We start from the raw sequence: 16,843 nt of genomic DNA on the forward strand, positions 1-16,843 counted from the left end.
CTGTAAGCAGGTGCCAAGAGTCAACTAAAGCCTGTGCAAGAACTACCGCCCTTTCAGGCCGTCGCTTTCCTACCTCAACCCTAAGAGTTTACCTCTTCTTCCCTCAAGGAATTCCCTTCCGGGTATCTGTAATGGCTGACTCGGAGCGGCTGGAGGCTCTCAAACTCATGAACGAACTTGTATGTGAGTAGATTCAAATGACATCGAGCGCTCATCATCAGTTTTGTTTGTTTTTGTTTTTGTTTTTGTTTTTTTGCGGCTAACTTCTAAATATCGTAGCTGGGTTGCTCGAAAACCCAAACGATGATTGGATCACGCTCAATCAAGTGTGCGATCTAGCCCTAAGTCACCGTACACTCGCAGAAGAAGCCATTCGAGTCATTCGGCGCTTACTAGCATCTCCCCCTTCTCAAGCTTTGACACAACTGAGAACCATTAGATTATGGGCCATCTTGTTTCATACACGCCCTGAAACCATGGTCATATCCTCAGTGGCCGATCGCGACTTTGTCGCCACCATCGACGAAACGCTGAAGCACGAAGAGACGAGCTATCGTGTTCGTGAGAAATTGCTTCTCGTGTTAGGGTCTTACGTCTATCAGTTTGCCGGAGCCGATAACGAGAACCCTCTGACGCAACTTTGGAGGACTCATAAGCAACCTGGACAACCTTATCAAGGGTTGTACATTGCGCCGACGAGTCCTTATTTGAACCCTCTCGAAAATAATAATAATAACAATTCTGGACCACCTTCGTCATCGGCAGCTCAAGATAATCATCTATCAGTCACTGTTCCGCTTATACGTGCTACATCGCTCCCTGAAAATTTCGAAAGACCCCGCGATAGAAGCCCACTCTCATGTAGGTTGTTTCCTTGTATGACTCATTAAATGGCATTTATTCACCGTTTCTACTTCCTATCACGACCCCCCCGCTTTACTAGCCCATCACCCATCTCTGACTCGTCCACCGAGGAGCAGAAGTGCTTCTCGCGAACGTTCCGCCCGACGATCCCGTTCACCCAGCCCTCTTCCCGCAGCTCCTAGGTCTCCCCGCTGGAGACCTAACGACCCCAATGCTTTGATTGCTGGACCAGCCTATCCCAGTTCTTCTTCGCGAAACCCAGCCTTATTAAGCCCTGAGGAACTGGAGTCCCCAACGCTTCGAAAAAGGTTGTCCCATGGAATGCTCGGCGCACTATTCAAAGGCTCGAAATCGAAGGACGAAAGCGAGGAACCACCAGAGAGGGCATTCGTCGTCGTGAGGGGTTTCCAAGCAGAAGAAATCAGGGACACATCGGATGCGGGATCCATTCCTGTCCAGCGCGAAGGTCGTTTAGTACACGTCGACATACCGTTGTTCCCACCCGAGCACTATGCGGGTCCGGCGTCACCAAGATTTCATAGTTCTCTCCAAAGCACACTTTCCCCGTCGGAAAGCCATCCGCCACATCCAAGTACTCACTCACAGGACATTTTCTCCTACATCCGTAATAGTCCAGATCCGCATCTTACGTTAAATATGCCCATCGCTGATCTGTGCAAGCACATTCGTGTCGCGTCGATGACCCCTACACCTCCCAACTCACCCACGACGCCTCAATCGCCTTCACCGGCTGACAACTTGATCACTTGGGCATCCTGGTTTAAGGAGACGGTAGGACTGAGGCACGAGTTCCTCACGCTGAAGGTGAAAGGCTTCAATGGGGAGAGAGATTTTTGGATGAGGTTCGATAGGAGTGCTGCAGGGGTTAGGAAGTCCTGGGGATTGGGATTGATGGGAAATTCTCATTTCAATATCAAGAGCGTGAGCTCGATTTATCAGGCGAACGATGTGGTGAGTTTAATTTAATTTAATTTTTATTTGGACGTGTGCTGTTCATCCTTCTTTTCGTTTCGGGTTGGGTGATCCGTTTGTGTCTGACTTGTCGTTATGCATGCATGCAGGTTATGCTTTCGGGAGAAGAAGAGGCGTTGTTGTCCGGTGATCCTCACACCCTGCAGGCAAAAGTGAGGTTCAGGAAGCCACCGACGCTCATGGATCTCCAAGTCCTTCTGACGGTCATCGGCGAAGAATCGGCGGAGTATGACTTATTCAGGGTAAGTATTTGAGATTCACGCGAGATAAAGTTACCGATCCATGGATCTCTTATCTAATTTTTCTTTTCTTTTTTTTTTGGCGATGAATAGGAGAATTGCTATTTCTTTTGTTCGGTCGTACACCAAATTTTGTACGAATTGCACGAAGGTCATATGACGGTTGGTGAGTTCCATCATCAAACGCTAGGTGGTGATGCACGGAAGAGAATTGTGAATAGGTTGAGACAACAATCGTACGTTATTCCTTTTACGTGTTTCCTTCTCCTTCTCTCCGCCCCGATCACTTTACGCCGGTCTTGCCCATGTGGGTCATGCGATGAGCCTAGAGCCCGCAAGTGGAACTCGGGAGTTCGTACCCCAACTTTCTCACACTAATATCCTAATTTTAGACATGTTACTGATACCGCTTTTTTTGTGCTTCTTGCCTAGGATGCCTTGGACGTCACCTGCACATTGATCGGAATGGGAAGCTGCGTTGTAGAAAAAATGCCTCATGTTTTTGTAAGCTATCCAATGAGATTCGGACATATAATGCGTCAATTATTTTACTCGGTCATGGGCGAGGATTGCCTGAGAGTCTTTGATCTCGACAGAAGGCCAGGAGAGCGTGGTTTCACCTCCACATCCTCAACGGCAACAGAGAAAACTTGATCCGATTAGACCCCGTGATCGGGGGCCGGAGAAGTCCCACACGGTGCGTAAAGCATTTCCTCACCAGTGGCGGCTCCGGAATAGTTCTACTATTTTGGGAACACACGTACACTGCACAAACACCCTGTATCGCAAAAGCTATGTACTAGGGTTCCACTAAAAAAGAAAAAGAAAAGGAAACGAAAAGGACAACCAATGAAGTGATTAGGTAATATTTAATCCAGATACGGAAACTCTCCCAATAATAAAACCCTTAGCGACGTCCTCGGCAATTATCCGGCAAAGGCGATTCAGAAATAAATAAGAGGCGCTTCTTCAATTAATTTGTGCCTGGTTGGGATTGCATCATTGCAATGAAATCATTGTCTTGGCCTCAAATTGAGAGGGTAAAGATAAAGGGAGGGAAACAAAAACCAACAATTTATTGCTGTGCTCGGACTTCCATGCCACACCATAGGCGCTGGAGAAGGCGCCGAAGAATCCGAAGACCTCCTGATGGGGAGAAAGGCTAGCCGAAAAACGATTTCTATTCCTTTTCGAGAGTTAAAGAAGGGGGCCAGCCGCGAATCACGCTTCCGGAAATTCCTTTGCTTTACGTATGCTTTCTTGTACTTATTTCTAGCTCACGTGTGGACAGGGTCTTGTCATTCAGCTTTGATTTTACCTAATCGCCCCCCTCTTATAAATAAATATAACTATGATCTCTCTCATCCCCCTAGGCAGGACTCCAGCATCTCCCCAGCTCATCCTTTCCGTGCAGCTCTCTTCTTCTTCCCCCATTTTGTCATTTTATGATACGAACTCCGATGAAGACTCTCTCAATGATCAAGGCCGTGTTCAAGTTCACCCTCCTGCTCGTGCGTATCAAATTTCCCTATCGTGGAATGATCGTGCGTTTGTAAGCTCATTGTGCTTTCTGGTCGTATAGTCTTTACTCGTGCAAGCGTCCCCCATCCTTGAGGGGAGGGAGCCAGAGGAGCTCAACGAGAGGGAGCTCAATGAGAGGGAGCTGAAAGAGTTTCAGGAGCGCGCACCCCTTGCTACCATATACAGCAGCTGCAAGAATAATAAGCAGGTCGCGCTTACGTTCGACGATGGGCCATATATCTATGAGTGAGCCCCTTCCCTTTTATACATGTCCTCCTACTCCTCATTGGAGTGCGTGGTCAATGCGACCGATTGAGTCTAACTGTATGCGTCCTTAGGCACGGTATCGTCGACTTGTTGAGTGCTGCTGGCGCAAAGGTATGTCCTTGCGACATGTTTGTTATCGCATATGCGGGGGGATCTAAGGTGTCACATTCCTTATAGGGCACTTTCTTCGTCAACGGAAACAATTGTGCGTCATCCATCATACCTTCGCTGCTTCGACTCATTCGTTCAATTGACAACCCCAACATCCCTTTAGATGAATGCATATACAGCGCGGATTCACGAGCGTGAGTTACTCTTTCCATGTTAGAATGTTAATCCAACATAAGTATTTTGATTCTCCTGTAGTCGAGTGAAATATGCCTATTCCAAGGGACACATGATCGGCTCACACACGTGGGCGCACTTGGTAAGATCACTCATTTTTCTTGGATCGGCTGGTTGTGGGAGGGGCTAATGTAATGCACGCGGTTGGCAGTCACTCCCTAGCTTGTCCTTCAGCAAGTGTAAGTTGTCGTTCTCAATCAAAGTTCAGAGTCCCAAGCTGACTTCTTCCACCCATCTTTGCAGTAACTTCTGAGATGGCCAGAGTTGACCTTGCTCTTCAACGAATTATCGGCGTCACTCCCGCCTTTATGAGACCTCCGTACGGTGACGTCAATAATCTCGTTCGTCAAGTTGCTCGACAGAGAAATGAAAGTGGTACGTATCACCGTCCACACAGTCTTTGCTTCATATCGGAGCGATCGGATCGATAAAATTGACGACCCTTTTATTTTATTATTTTCGCAATGTGCAAGTGGTATTGTGGGACCTTGATAGCGGAGACTCTCTTGGCGCTACTGTGCAACAGTCGAAGAACACCTATCTGGGCGCTCTCGCCAGCCATCCGAAGAACTTGCTGCCGTTGAACCATGAGACGCTTCCCGGTACCGCGTACGCACGGTCTCTCTCGTTGCTGTCCCTCCGAGATCACTTATTTCTGTTGTTCCCATTTTTTATTTTTTATTTTGTCAGTCATCAATTGGTGCCTTGGTTGATCAAGTTGTTGCAGTCTAGGGGTATAAACTCGTCACGGTGGCTCAATGTTTGAACAAGTCGCCATATCAGCGCGTCACTTCCCCGCAGAAGCCTACGGTGAGTACAATTTGAGGCTCCCCATCTTTTTAATGAGTGCTGATCCCGGCCACCCACCCGTTTGCATTTTAAAATAGTCCGCATGGCATTGTTGATTTTTCTTTTTCCTTCTCATCTCATCTCATTCGAGCAAACGACCCCAAGTTCCGTACGGACACGATTCCATTTACATACTTGGTTTCCCAATGTTTTGTGTATGAACTCTTCTTTTCTTCGTTACGCCTCCTCCCCCATGTCTTGGGGAGCTTTGAAACTTTCGCTGTTGTAATTCTAGTCAAGATCCTCCTCTCTGTTGCCTCATCTTTGTCTGATCTTCACTGTTTCGTTTCCACTCGATCAATTACTGTTTAATTCGCATGCTTTTTCTCTGTGTGTGTGTGGATGTGTGTGGATTGTTGCTCGAGGAAGTGGGTCCCAATTTTTGACTGTTGTCGTTATGACCCTCTTGCCCTTCTTTCCTTTGTTGCCTTTTTTCATCATCATCACCCTAACAGTGTCATGTTCACGACATAACGCATCACGGTCTTCGCGGATCTCCCAGCATTGTGTACTGTACTAAAATTGTTGAATTTTGACACAACGATGAGAAATTAAAGTTGGTGGGGTTTTTTCCCCTCTGATTTTGGACGAACAAAAAGAAGAGACCGAGTGTGCTGGGGAGCTGGGTGCATGAGGGATTCGTGTTAAACCACGTATATACTAGTCTGCTGGCAATATTGTGAGGGAATTCGAAGTTTGGTGTGCCCTTGTACGTGCATGCTCGTGATTTTATCTATAGAGGGCTGCCTAGCTCGTGATTGACAGCTTGCATGAGGACATGCCGTCAACGTCATAATCGCGGGGTATAAATAACCGCACGCTATAATTACAAATTATTTGAGGGCCGGCCGGATCCCAACCTGGCCTCGACCGGCCACTGCGTTCGGCGGCACAGCCAAGTGAGTCTGACACACTGGCATGAATACTGAGTCACACATGTCTACATCACGGGGTTTCGGTCTTTACCGACTCCCACGGTCGCCTGTTGTTGTCGAACGAAACCTCGGTTCCGGCGCCCTAAGAGGCTAATTGTCGTCTTCTTCTACCCCTTGGGTTTCACACTTTCGAGCCTTTAGAAATTAGGAGAAAACAACACCTTATTGCTCACTTTGAGCCCTTCCGTAGCCTCACTATTCGGTAAGTTTTTTCGACAGTTGAGGGTGCTCCTTTTCCTTTGTTTTTGTTTGATCGACCTCATGAGATTGATATTGCCCCCGCGTCCCGCGTCCTCCCACTTGCAGCCTCTAAGGCGCGTCTCTTCGTGATCGGGGAGCCTCGCTGGCGTGTTTTTGTTTTTCGCTGCTTTGAGCCTGCTCGTTTGGCAGGGACCCACGCCAGCGAGAATTAAAACGTACATACATAATCCGTCCGCTTGCTGAGCAAACAACGGCGGATCTTTTCGGCTCTATCGTTCGAATCATTATTCAACAGCGTCTTGCCTTGCTGAGCGGGTATTTTGGCTAAACGATACTGTACTCAAAGAGTTGCCTTGTGTTGCTTCTCTGCTTTCCAGGTCGTTCCATCGTAAGAACGGTGATTTACGGACCCTTTTTTTACGACGTATATTGCACCTGTGGGGCTTCGTAGTCGTCGTTTCTCCGTAATCACGCCGAACGATCGCGAAACTGGCCAGTGCCTCAATCATCCTCCTAGTGCTGCCTCGTTCCTGCGGTCCCCGGGAAGTCTTCACTCGTTATTTGGAACCTGGTTCCATTTTTTTTTTTTTTACCTTTTCTCGCTCAAACGGACCTAAACGATCTCCGATCGTTCCAATACCAACACCAACAAATTTCCTTGTCGACCCATACCTCCCACTTACTTAAGGCCGCCCCATTCCTGCGTTTCCGGACGCTTGTCCTCAACTTTCTCTCTCCCACTCGTTCGGACCCAAACAGACTCAAGTAAACCACAAAACGCGCTCTCCGAACCAAAAACTCTACTCAGCCCTCTACGGCACTTTCGTTCGTGCGGTGCCCAAACACAGGATACCATTCATTTCCGACTTTCTCCTCGATTGATCAGACTCTTAACGGACTCAGATTAAGTTAGCCTCTTGACAGCGACTCGGAAAAATCTGCGTAGACCTTCGTGCGCAGCGCCACTCTGATCCCGAGGACGGATTTTTACTCCTTAGTTCCTTACGTCACGATCCCCCGCCCAAGGGAGACAAACAAATAGTAGGCCCCTGCCGTCACTCAAGTGCTTGCATTCGTGCCGCCTTCCTGTCCACACTGCACTGACCTGTCCCCAATCCAACTTTTGAATACTTCCCGCCAAAAGTCACATTACGTTCATACGAAGACTCTTCGCGTCTTCGCTAGCCCCCCTTTTCATCCTCACCTCACAGGATGCCTAGGGGAAACCGTAGATTTGACCGCATCACTACATCTCCTATCAAGAAGTATCACCCATATACTGCAGCGGAACCCAAAAAGTTCGCGTATATCCTCAATTCACACAGCTTTGGGAATGACCCTGAAGCGTCGTCGTCCCAAAAGCCCAAACGGCCTTCACGCAAAGCCGCCCGAGCCGACCCCGCCCCTCAACCGACTCACAGCGTCTCGCTAGCTATGCCCAGTGGACGCGTGACGACGTATCGCTTTGGGCCCGGGAGGTCTGAGCCTGGCTTTTCAGGGACGGGGCCTGTTCAATCTGAACCAAACGCGGCATTCCCAAGGCTCGATAATATGTCAGAATCCCCCTTACCGCCCCTGGTTTCTCGTAAGTCTAGAGCCACTCCGTGGGAGCCAACGCCTGGGCGGCGGCTGGAAAATTCTAATAACGCCACCTACTCCCGCTGCCGCTCATCATCCCCTAACAGTAAGTCTCCATCTTCGCCCGATCGCCGGAACCGACCACTTCGGACGCGGTATGACACCTCTCATCGTGTGCCCGGAAGCCCATCATGGGACTATGAGCATGCACGATCGGGTGAGGATCGCTCAGGCCATTATCCCCGGGACCCGTGCGGCACACTGCCTAACACCCGCTCGAGTGGGTTTAGAACTACAGATCGACCAAGCTCCCAAGGCACTTTCCGTCGTTGTTTGCCTTCTGTCGAGTCGATTCCCGGTGGGTCGTTACCAAAACCACCTCTCTGCTCTCCATCTTCCACCTCGCCATCACGTCCCAGTCTTTCCGATGAGCAGAACAGTCAGCCAACGCATTCAGTCACTTCTTCCCAGTTCCATTCTTACCCCACGTCGGTACCGTTGCAGCCTGCATTCGATCCTACTCCACGATCAATCATCCCCTTACCCAAATTTCACCGCTGCTTCACTATCCAGCAGCTGTGCGGCACGGCGGAGGACAGTGAGCCAAGCTGGGCAAGCGAAGTCGCAATTATTCAAGGTGACGTTGGAATTATTCGGGTGTTGTATCAATTTTCTAATACTACTTTCCAGGTGCCCCGATCCGAGCTGTCCAGTCACTTGCTCCGACATTGGAAGCCGAAGTGCTCGTCAATAGGTGGAGAAATGAGGCATCGAGTGAGCACTGGTTCCTGTCGACGTGCATAATGTGTCATCTTATTGCCAGATCAACCTAAACGGGCGTACCGCCAAGCGCCAATCCGCGTGATCGCCGTCAATACGCAGCAGACCTGTTCATACAATGGCACTTATGCTTCCTGGGTTGGCATTAAGACGGGACCTAAACTCAGCTTGCTTAAGGTTCCATCGCACCGTCGTGATAACTTAGATTTCACCAGGCGGCCCGTTAGCTTTGATCCCCTTCGCTTGCACCTTGCGCTCATCGAGCGACGGCCACCCTTTACCTACCTACGAGCGCCAATAATCAATATCGACTTGCTGCCTGTGACTAACGATGCAAACTGGGCGCCATCCATTGAATGGCGAGAGAAGATAATGGGAAGCGAGTCTAACCTGATGAAACTTCTTAATCTCGCCCAAGGCATTGTCTCGCGCCTCTGCAACGCGGAGATCCTTCCTTCTCACCAAGAGTTTGCTACCCTTATCAGATATGAGACCCAGCAGTACTTCCAACAGCTTTTCCTGTCTCGCATGGTGGCGGAAACGGAAGACTACCACAAGGATACTGTCCTTGAAGCCGAACGCCACATAGCTGAGCTGCGAGCAATCATCCGCTATTGTCTCATGGTTTGTCTCGATGCGAGCGCCATACTGGGTGGCACTGAACTGCCGATCTGGCCAATCAACGAACTTGCCATTGGCACCATCTTTGATGCTTCTGATGGCGTTAAACTCGAGGTCCACGACTCATCCCTGAGTCTGACTGCCAAAGCATTTGCCTCGACGCTGGAACGCTGGGGGATCCCTCATTGGAGGGTTCAATTAGGCGACAAGCGCTTCGCCGTTTGCAAGTCATGTCCCCCCATGGTGGATGCAGCTAGTGAGGCAGCCTTACAGCGCGAGATTCGCGGACGTGCCCAATCGACTGACCGTAAGGACAATGCGCGAGCAGAGCTGGTGGTGGGATTTGATTTTATCGTCACTGAAACGGTGACATGCAGCCGCCCACAGCAAAGTATCTTCGCTGGTGCCTTTGACCCTACAACGGAACAATTTCTCCTCGAGAGGTGCATTCTAGCTCTCGCCCCGCTTCACCAGCCTCTCCAATTTAGTGATTTCTCGAACCAGATGAAGTGGAATCTTAAAGGGATCTGGCTCGGCCTGAGGTACGAGGAGGGTCAGCACGATAACCGTGGGCTGGTGGGCGGTAGATGGAAGAACATTCGGGTGCCATTTCCTATTGGGGCACATCCACCCCTCATGAGGGCGTTCACCACAACCCCGATCTCATATTATCATCCCGAAGAGCCCCTTCCTACATGGATGCAGACAACGCCTCTGGTTGATACATCCATTGCTCCATCACCATTAACACCACCAACTATTCGTTCTATGACTGATATCTGGTATGGTACATCGATACGCCTTTCGGGAGCAGCTCTCGAGCTGGAGGATGACCTTGAGGCAGTCAAGGAAAGGGGGGTTCTGGCATACCGTAAAGTTCGAGATGTGACAGTGAATCCGCAGGTGAGCGGATGGGATAGGTCGACTCATTGCCTCAACCTGCTATGCAAAACCACCGATAGCAGCCGTCGTGTCAAACAATATCTGCAGACAACCTTCCCTCACACGTTGATTATGGATCTTTCTATGTGCGATTACACCCCAACCGGATACATCGGGGTCTTTGAACTCGGATTCGTTGGTGAAGTTTTCGCCAGGGGATTCAATCAGACGCTTGTCAGTGCGCTCATGGCACGTGCCCCAGCCGCTCTCGTTCCCCAAGGCCCAGACACTTCGCCTGAGGAGACCACCCAGTTGTGGAAGCGGATGTACTCGGAGGACCTGTTTGAGTATGGTCGATTCAAAATATTGGAAACGACGTCGGATACAGGACGCAAGCCGTTCAATTTGGTTGAGGTGGTATTCGGGCGAGATCTACTCGAACGGATGTGTATGTGCAGACCGATTGGGTTGAACGAGAGCGAATACCATGCGTTCCTGCGCTTCTGTCTCATGCTATGTCGCTTGGCCCGTTTCAAACGCCCGTTTCGTCAGCGGATCTATCCCTCAGAAGGATCTCTGTATCCTCGTGTCCTCAACTTCATTTCAAACGAGGCAACACAATTGTTTGATGGATTCAACCTAAGGTCAAATGAAACATTAAGGAGGTCAGGTAGATCTCCACAGGGCCTCTTCGAATCTATTCGTTGGCAGCCCAGACATGCATGTTACGCCCTTGAGGTTGCTGAAGATCCTCTCATTCCTCGGAACAAGCCAACACAGGCCGAGCTAGAGGGAAAACAAAGGAGCTAGTGGAGCAGCTGGCACACACCCCTTTTGCCCATCCACCGTTTCGACCGGGGACGCTTACATAAGCAATATCCAATATCCGTCTCACCACCCTCACCATCACCCGTAAACTATACTAGAATTATGCAAGCGAATAATGACATTGTGTAAACTGAAGGTTATCTATGTGTAAGGACGGGCAATTAGATTATTATCCTCCTGGGGTGGATTATCACGGCTATTTGTCGCCACCAAAGTTCTCCATTTTATTCTACTGTTCTCCGTCAAAGCAATTGCGGCCCCAATGGTTATCGATCCTGAATCATTCGACCTCGAATTTGGAAGGGCCTAACATCATTTGCGGCCCGCATCAAGTAGGAATTATCACCCACGACGTCCCTGCGATCCACGCTACGAGTCCCTCCTTTGTGACTGCTCACGTCACTATATACCCCCAGCATCGTCTAACCGTCCATCGCGAATATCACGTTGAAGACTGGTGCATGGGTACCGTATGCTACAGTACATTCCGCTGTTGTCCGCTTCTATGCTGTCAACTAAGATTAATGGGGATCTCAATAAGTGATTCGACGGTTTACTGCATTATGAAAATAAGAACGCTCGCTCCGTGAGATGGCAGGTTCCGCGTGCTCTCTGTGCTCGCTTGCCGAAAAAGTTCAACTACCCAAATCCATTGGCCCATTCTGTCCATGGAAACCGTCGTCGATAGTACCTTCCGCTTCAACTCGATTCCGTGACCGCCATAACAGCTCCGCGCAAGCGCCTGTTCAGCGTCCTCATCGATTGAAGGTGGATATATCGGTGTTGGGGTTGCATATCAGGCGGGATTGAAGGGGGGGATGGGAGGAATGTCAGGGGCATCAGAAGGGGGACGCAGCCGACCACCGTGTTGTCCAGTGTAGTCGTATCAAGGATCTCCGACCGGCGCCAAAGCTCATATAAAAGTTGTTGGTGGCGTTGTCGGCGCCCCGAGGCGACGGCTGGCAGAAGATTAATTAGTACATAACGTCGGTCTATTTTTTAGGGATCGAACTATTGACTAATACTTAATTGGGTGTCGGGCCCCTGCAAGCGATTCTGAAGTACGACGGACTTCACCAAAAACCGCGTGTAGGGATAGCCGGTACCCAATGAAAACACGTCAATCGGATAAGAAATTAGTGGTATCGACGCTGTTTCGCATCAATATGCACATAATACCGCGTGCAATTCAGAGTAATTGTAAATAAGCGTGGTGATCTCCAACAGTACTTACGACAGTGGCTCGGAGCTCGTGCCACGCCACATCATGATATCAACATCTTATTTTATCACCGCTTGATACCCTTCCACGTAATACATAATATACAGACGGTCAATAGTTCTGGCGACGCTCGGGTGTCACCATGACTAAGAACGTCCCAAACGGGCAGCTCGTGACAAAGCTCACGGTAGGTCGTATCGACCTTGGGTGCTAGCTGCCGTCGTGCTTATTGCATGCATATGCGGGTCATTCTTCTCCCCATGCTCGTCTCTGGTCGCTCGTCTGTCAAAACATCAGCCAATTTAAGATGAACTGTTTATTTTTTTTAAAGACTCCGTACGGAGGAAACAACGTTGAATACTTCGTGGATTAACTCTGCATCGGGAACGCTGGAAACGTGGGCGTCTTCGGTATGTAAGCCTCTGAGGTCGATGTCCCAGTGGTAATCATCGGCCATGGAGGGATATACGTGGATTTCGGCAAGAAAGCTGTTGAATATGATTTCGACTGGCTTCGAGATAGATGTGGAGTGGGTGGACGGAGGGACGAGAGTGAGAAAACGTTGATTGCACCTTCTTCCGTTGAAAAAGGCTTACGTGGCTCTAGAAGGAGAGAGGTAAGTAGCGTGGCACTGAAGTGAAGTGGGAAGTGGGCGTAACGAGAAAAAAAATGAGGCATACCCCGAATCGAATCGTCACAATGCTTTGACCATTGTATACAGTTAGTTCCCTTCGAAGAAGTAATATGGCATATCCTCCCTCCTTCCAACAAGGTTCCGTGAAATAATGTTGTTTGCTCTTTTAAAAAAATAAAAGTCGCCCATTTGGCAACCCGAAATGACGAATGATGATGTTTGCAATCAATCATATTAACCCTTATCTGTCCTCTAACGCGCGTTGGCCTACCTTGCGTAACAGTCCGTGTTCCTGCACAAGAGGGCTATGTGTCTTGTAGGAGCGGCACTCTCTCGAATAGATGGTAGGACTGTCACGCCTGAAGAAGACATGGTATTGCCTGGAAACTGTTTGGTGTTGGGGGAACGTTGGGAGGCATGACAAGACCGGTGGGTGAGTTTCGGTCCTAGCTCCACGAGGCGTAATTTGCATCCAGCGAGGAAGGTCTAAATAAGAGATTAAGTACGCTGTGAATTTGAAGGAGGATGATATTAAGGTCGGATGAGGTTTAGCTTATCTGGGAGGGCTGGAACTGGCTGAAACGAGGATTTGAAAATGATAAGGATATAATTTGGAGATTCTCGTTTACTGGGAATAAGCTCCATGCCGCCGCTGTGCATGTGTGCAACATGGTAGTGTCATCACATTGAATGCTTCATCGCAACCTTTGACCAGCACTTGAGCTGAGCGGCTGAGGGGAATGAATATGGGTTTGTACTGTGAATACTGGAGAACTCATGCCAACGTGTCCCGCCGAAAGAGGTGGTTGTCTGGTTCTCAAAGTACGGAAACAGAAACGTGGCCAGTTCCGCCGTCGCGCTGGAGACGGGTAGAAGCTCAGGGAAACGCGCTTTATTCATGTAGCTACGGAGAAGATTCCATATCCTGAGACAGCATATGGCTATTATAGACGCAACAGCGAAGGGTCACTGTGCACCATGCGCGGTGCTGACACATCTACTTAGCAGGGGTCAGCCATAAGCCATCATGCACAGTATAGCAAGCCTCTGAAATCGTAACGAAAAACAATATTTCGTATCTGCTGGGGGTCGGGTAATTGAATTGTGAGACGTGAGCGTATCTTCACGGCGACTAGAGGGAATCACCTGTCTAGGCGACCGAGTCCCGCTAGATAGTTGGTCCTCAGCGCGCGAAGCTGCACGTGCACAAGGCTGGCACCGACGCCATCAGACCGCCGTCGGAAAATTGGGAACGCGACTTGTTCGATGTATCAACTGAGATACTTGCGCAGCACCATATCTTTGAACCATTAACTCCACGCGTCTAATGTAGCCTATTCATGGCGGACAAAATAATGGAATCAAGCTAGATGCGCGGTGTGTAAATACAATCAGAACTCGCATACATGGAATAGAGAGAAAAAAGGTATCACTTCAGCCTCGAGTAAGGGAGTGAAAAATTCGGCGCACAGCGCGGCAATGAGAACGACATCAAGACAAAAATAGATGGCAAGGGTATATACGATATCTTGAGTTGATATCGTGTTTGAGAGAATATTGGTGACGCGCATGGACGTTGATATGTATTCCAATGCAAAAGAAGAGGGAAAAGAACGACAGCTTAATAAAGGTGTGCGATGCCTTGGTACGACGAGAGAAAGAGGTGCAGAAAAATATTGATGGAAAGATCGAGGATTTGGCGACCGGGATGGGTCGACCTCGCATGTAGGAGTTCAAGTGACAGGCCTCGTGCTTACACGCTTCTCGGCGCCGCGATTCTCCGGAGGAATATATATATATGTGATGCTTATGTAATTGATCCGAGAGTCGTGTCCGGTGATGCTCTTCTATTTGTGCGGTTGACAGTACTCTCAGGCATATTTATAGGCAACTCACGGGATGATCAGCATCCCCATCTCCCTCATTCCTTTCGCCCTTTCTCTCCTTTAGCGGTTACATTAGTGATGAAGTCCTTCGTTTGCCTCCTCTCCGAACTGCTCGCCGTCGCTGTAAGTTTTGTGATGGTTTTTTTTTTTATGGCGTGAACCTTGAAACGAAAACACAATCGCTTTCGCAATATCCAGTCCGTTGTTTCTGCAACCACTATTCCTAAGGCACATAAAGCTCGTGCGGCAGTGGTCGAAGATCTGGATGCCCGTGCCCCAACGCCCGCGGGGCCGTACCCACCAGTTATTACGAGCTGTGTGAACCCCATGCAAGCGGCTGTGACGTTGGACGATGGTCCTTATGATTATCTGTAAGTTATTGGACATAAGCTGGCTCGCTGCCAGCTCGCCTACCAATGGTCCCGTCACTGTTCTGAACAAATATGAAGCCAGGAAATATCGGACTATTTCACTTGGGCCGGGGGAAAGGTACGCGTTGGCCCGTCCTTGCATCTTGCTTTTTGTATGTGCTGAGAGTTGTTGGATATGTAGGCAACATTCTTTTTCAATGGGAATAACTGTTCGTCGTCGCTTACTCACCGTCGTTATTGCGCGTTCCTGATCTTCTCTCTCTCTCTCTCCCATGATCTAGGGCGCTGCATATACACCCAGCCATCGCAAGAGTGCGTGTTCTCATGATTTGTAAGCCACCAAAGCTCACATTTTTCTATTCAGTCTTGTCAAGTATGCGTATCAGAATGGTCATCAAATTGCTTCGCACACATGGGCCCACTTGGTATGGTCGCTTATACTGTAAACCAGCGTTCTTTCACATCTCACTTCATGATTACAGAATCTTACACAGTTAACATATGACGAAAGTACAGTATCTCTTGACAGCTGTGTTCATGGAAGGAAACTGACTCAGCACGTTAGTCCACAGCGAGATGCGGAGAGTCGAGCAGGCCCTGCAACGCATTATTGGTGTCACCCCAGCGATCATGCGTCCACCGTTCGGAGCGTATAATGACCTAGTTCGCAGGGTTGCTCGTGAGAGGGGTCAAAGTGGTACGTATCTACAGCGCAATCTAACATCGTCACGGAGTCTGACCGGGTGTGTCCGTACTGTAGTGGTTACTTGGGACTTTGACAGCGGGGATTCGACAGGAGCCACTGTGGATCAGTCGAAGCAACGTTACGAAGATGCACTTGGAAAGCATCCTTCGAACCTATTGGCTTTGAACCATGAGACTAAGCAACCCACTGCGTACGTTGTGTGTATGATCCTTCCTAAATGCTAGTCTAATAACGCGTTCCTTTTCTATGTTATCACATTTCTCAGTCACCAGATTATTCCCTGGGTAGTCAAATTGCTGAAGTATAGGGGATATCAACTTGTTACGGTCGCACAATGTTTGAATGTGGAGCCTTACCAAAAGATAACCGCACCTCAGACGCCTTCGGTAAGCAAAGTTCGCTGTGGACTGTCTTTATTGCTTACGTTCTTGAAATAGCCCTCTTGGCAATGTTGAAACTTAGCTGTAGACTTGGCTAGTGGAAACCCGCGGGCTCATAAATTATCGTGTGGCTGACTTGTGGGATGCGACAACCCTAACCAGCATTCCTTTCTTTGTGGCACCCCCAATTTAATTGTGTGCTCACTTCCCTTCCTTGTTGTTCACCCACGTCGCGTCGTTTTCTAATCGTTTGCTAATACAATGCATGCGTTCGTTCAGTTGGGGCGAATTCCTCTCTTCTGAGGTAATTTGGCGGCAACCATCTTCTGGATGGGCTGATCTAAGGGGTGTGTACAACAACACCTTACGGCGAATAAGGTCAATCATGACAAGGTGTGAATTGCAGTCAGAAATGGTATTGTAACTAAGTCTCGAATTTCGGACGATTCATGTGGCATACACGATGCAAATTGGTGGGCGTTCCACCGAGCTTCCATATTGCATCAACACCATTTCCGCACGACAATTCCGCTGCAATTCTGTCAATTCGCAGCTTCCCAAGAATATCGGTCTGAGCTTGCATTACTTGCCACTAATGTGTATAGAGCCGAGCAGCCTTTGCCACTTTAATGGCTTGTCGTTTATATATTATGGATCATTTCGTCCGTTAACTCTTCGATCTCCATTAACGACATTGTGGCTAGAACAATCCCATCCAAAGGACCTGACCGGGAATGGTCC

The 16,843-nt window shown here is 49.1% G+C and overlaps 5 protein-coding genes across 5 annotated transcripts; all 5 read left to right on the forward strand.

Moving 5' to 3' along the window:
- Window positions 1–878: 878 nt before the first annotated feature.
- Window positions 879–2,011, forward strand: EI90DRAFT_264688 (uncharacterized protein). The gene has a single exon (XM_039053392.1). The coding sequence runs from the start codon at window positions 1,186–1,188 to the stop codon at window positions 1,849–1,851; it is 666 nt and encodes a 221-aa protein (XP_038918895.1). The 5' UTR covers window positions 879–1,185; the 3' UTR covers window positions 1,852–2,011.
- On the forward strand, window positions 1,946–2,648 carry EI90DRAFT_3047295 (uncharacterized protein). Its single transcript, XM_039059541.1, has 2 exons — window positions 1,946–2,099; window positions 2,190–2,648. The coding sequence occupies exons 1-2, from the start codon at window positions 1,950–1,952 to the stop codon at window positions 2,472–2,474; spliced, it is 435 nt and encodes a 144-aa protein (XP_038918896.1). The 5' UTR covers window positions 1,946–1,949; the 3' UTR covers window positions 2,475–2,648.
- A 923-nt stretch (window positions 2,649–3,571) lies between these two features.
- Window positions 3,572–4,995, forward strand: EI90DRAFT_3014456 (uncharacterized protein; the record flags this gene model as incomplete). The annotated part of the gene is made up of 10 exons (XM_039056785.1): window positions 3,572–3,607; window positions 3,679–3,863; window positions 3,956–3,995; window positions 4,062–4,089; window positions 4,159–4,189; window positions 4,251–4,311; window positions 4,381–4,408; window positions 4,473–4,604; window positions 4,703–4,838; window positions 4,920–4,995. The coding sequence occupies 10 exons, from the start codon at window positions 3,572–3,574 to the stop codon at window positions 4,993–4,995; spliced, it is 753 nt and encodes a 250-aa protein (XP_038918897.1).
- A 2,213-nt stretch (window positions 4,996–7,208) lies between these two features.
- On the forward strand, window positions 7,209–8,785 carry EI90DRAFT_265235 (uncharacterized protein). Its single transcript, XM_039053401.1, has 3 exons — window positions 7,209–7,277; window positions 7,359–8,429; window positions 8,483–8,785. Exons 2-3 carry the CDS (start codon window positions 7,427–7,429, stop codon window positions 8,623–8,625), a joined length of 1,146 nt encoding a protein of 381 aa, XP_038918898.1. The 5' UTR covers window positions 7,209–7,277; window positions 7,359–7,426; the 3' UTR covers window positions 8,626–8,785.
- A 5,904-nt stretch (window positions 8,786–14,689) lies between these two features.
- EI90DRAFT_3047301 (chitin deacetylase) lies at window positions 14,690–16,264 on the forward strand. Its single transcript, XM_039059542.1, has 11 exons — window positions 14,690–14,768; window positions 14,844–15,016; window positions 15,095–15,134; window positions 15,198–15,225; window positions 15,298–15,328; window positions 15,381–15,441; window positions 15,499–15,526; window positions 15,582–15,713; window positions 15,777–15,912; window positions 15,988–16,108; window positions 16,160–16,264. The coding sequence occupies exons 1-11, from the start codon at window positions 14,724–14,726 to the stop codon at window positions 16,175–16,177; spliced, it is 813 nt and encodes a 270-aa protein (XP_038918899.1). The 5' UTR covers window positions 14,690–14,723; the 3' UTR covers window positions 16,178–16,264.
- The last annotated feature ends 579 nt before the right edge of the window (window positions 16,265–16,843 follow it).

Source organism: Cantharellus anzutake, assembly GCF_015039405.1.
Source record: "Cantharellus anzutake strain C23 chromosome Unknown EI90scaffold_12, whole genome shotgun sequence".
Classification (NCBI taxonomy): Eukaryota; Fungi; Basidiomycota; class Agaricomycetes; order Cantharellales; family Hydnaceae; genus Cantharellus; species Cantharellus anzutake.

Excerpts from the sequence above, each read along its gene's own strand:
- EI90DRAFT_264688 (XM_039053392.1), top strand. The coding sequence starts at position 1,186 with ATGCTCGGCGCACTATTCAAAGGCTCGAAATCGAAGGACGAAAGCGAG.
- EI90DRAFT_3047295 (XM_039059541.1), top strand. The coding sequence starts at position 1,950 with ATGCTTTCGGGAGAAGAAGAGGCGTTGTTGTCCGGTGATCCTCACACC. Across the intron at positions 2,100-2,189 it reads CGGAGTATGACTTATTCAGG|GAGAATTGCTATTTCTTTTG; the intron begins GTAAGTATTTGA and ends GGCGATGAATAG.
- EI90DRAFT_265235 (XM_039053401.1), top strand. The coding sequence starts at position 7,427 with ATGCCTAGGGGAAACCGTAGATTTGACCGCATCACTACATCTCCTATC. Across the intron at positions 8,430-8,482 it reads CGAAGTCGCAATTATTCAAG|GTGCCCCGATCCGAGCTGTC; the intron begins GTGACGTTGGAA and ends ACTACTTTCCAG.
- EI90DRAFT_3047301 (XM_039059542.1), top strand. The coding sequence starts at position 14,724 with ATGAAGTCCTTCGTTTGCCTCCTCTCCGAACTGCTCGCCGTCGCT. Across the intron at positions 14,769-14,843 it reads CCGAACTGCTCGCCGTCGCT|TCCGTTGTTTCTGCAACCAC; the intron begins GTAAGTTTTGTG and ends CGCAATATCCAG. Across the intron at positions 15,442-15,498 it reads CGCACACATGGGCCCACTTG|AATCTTACACAGTTAACATA; the intron begins GTATGGTCGCTT and ends TCATGATTACAG.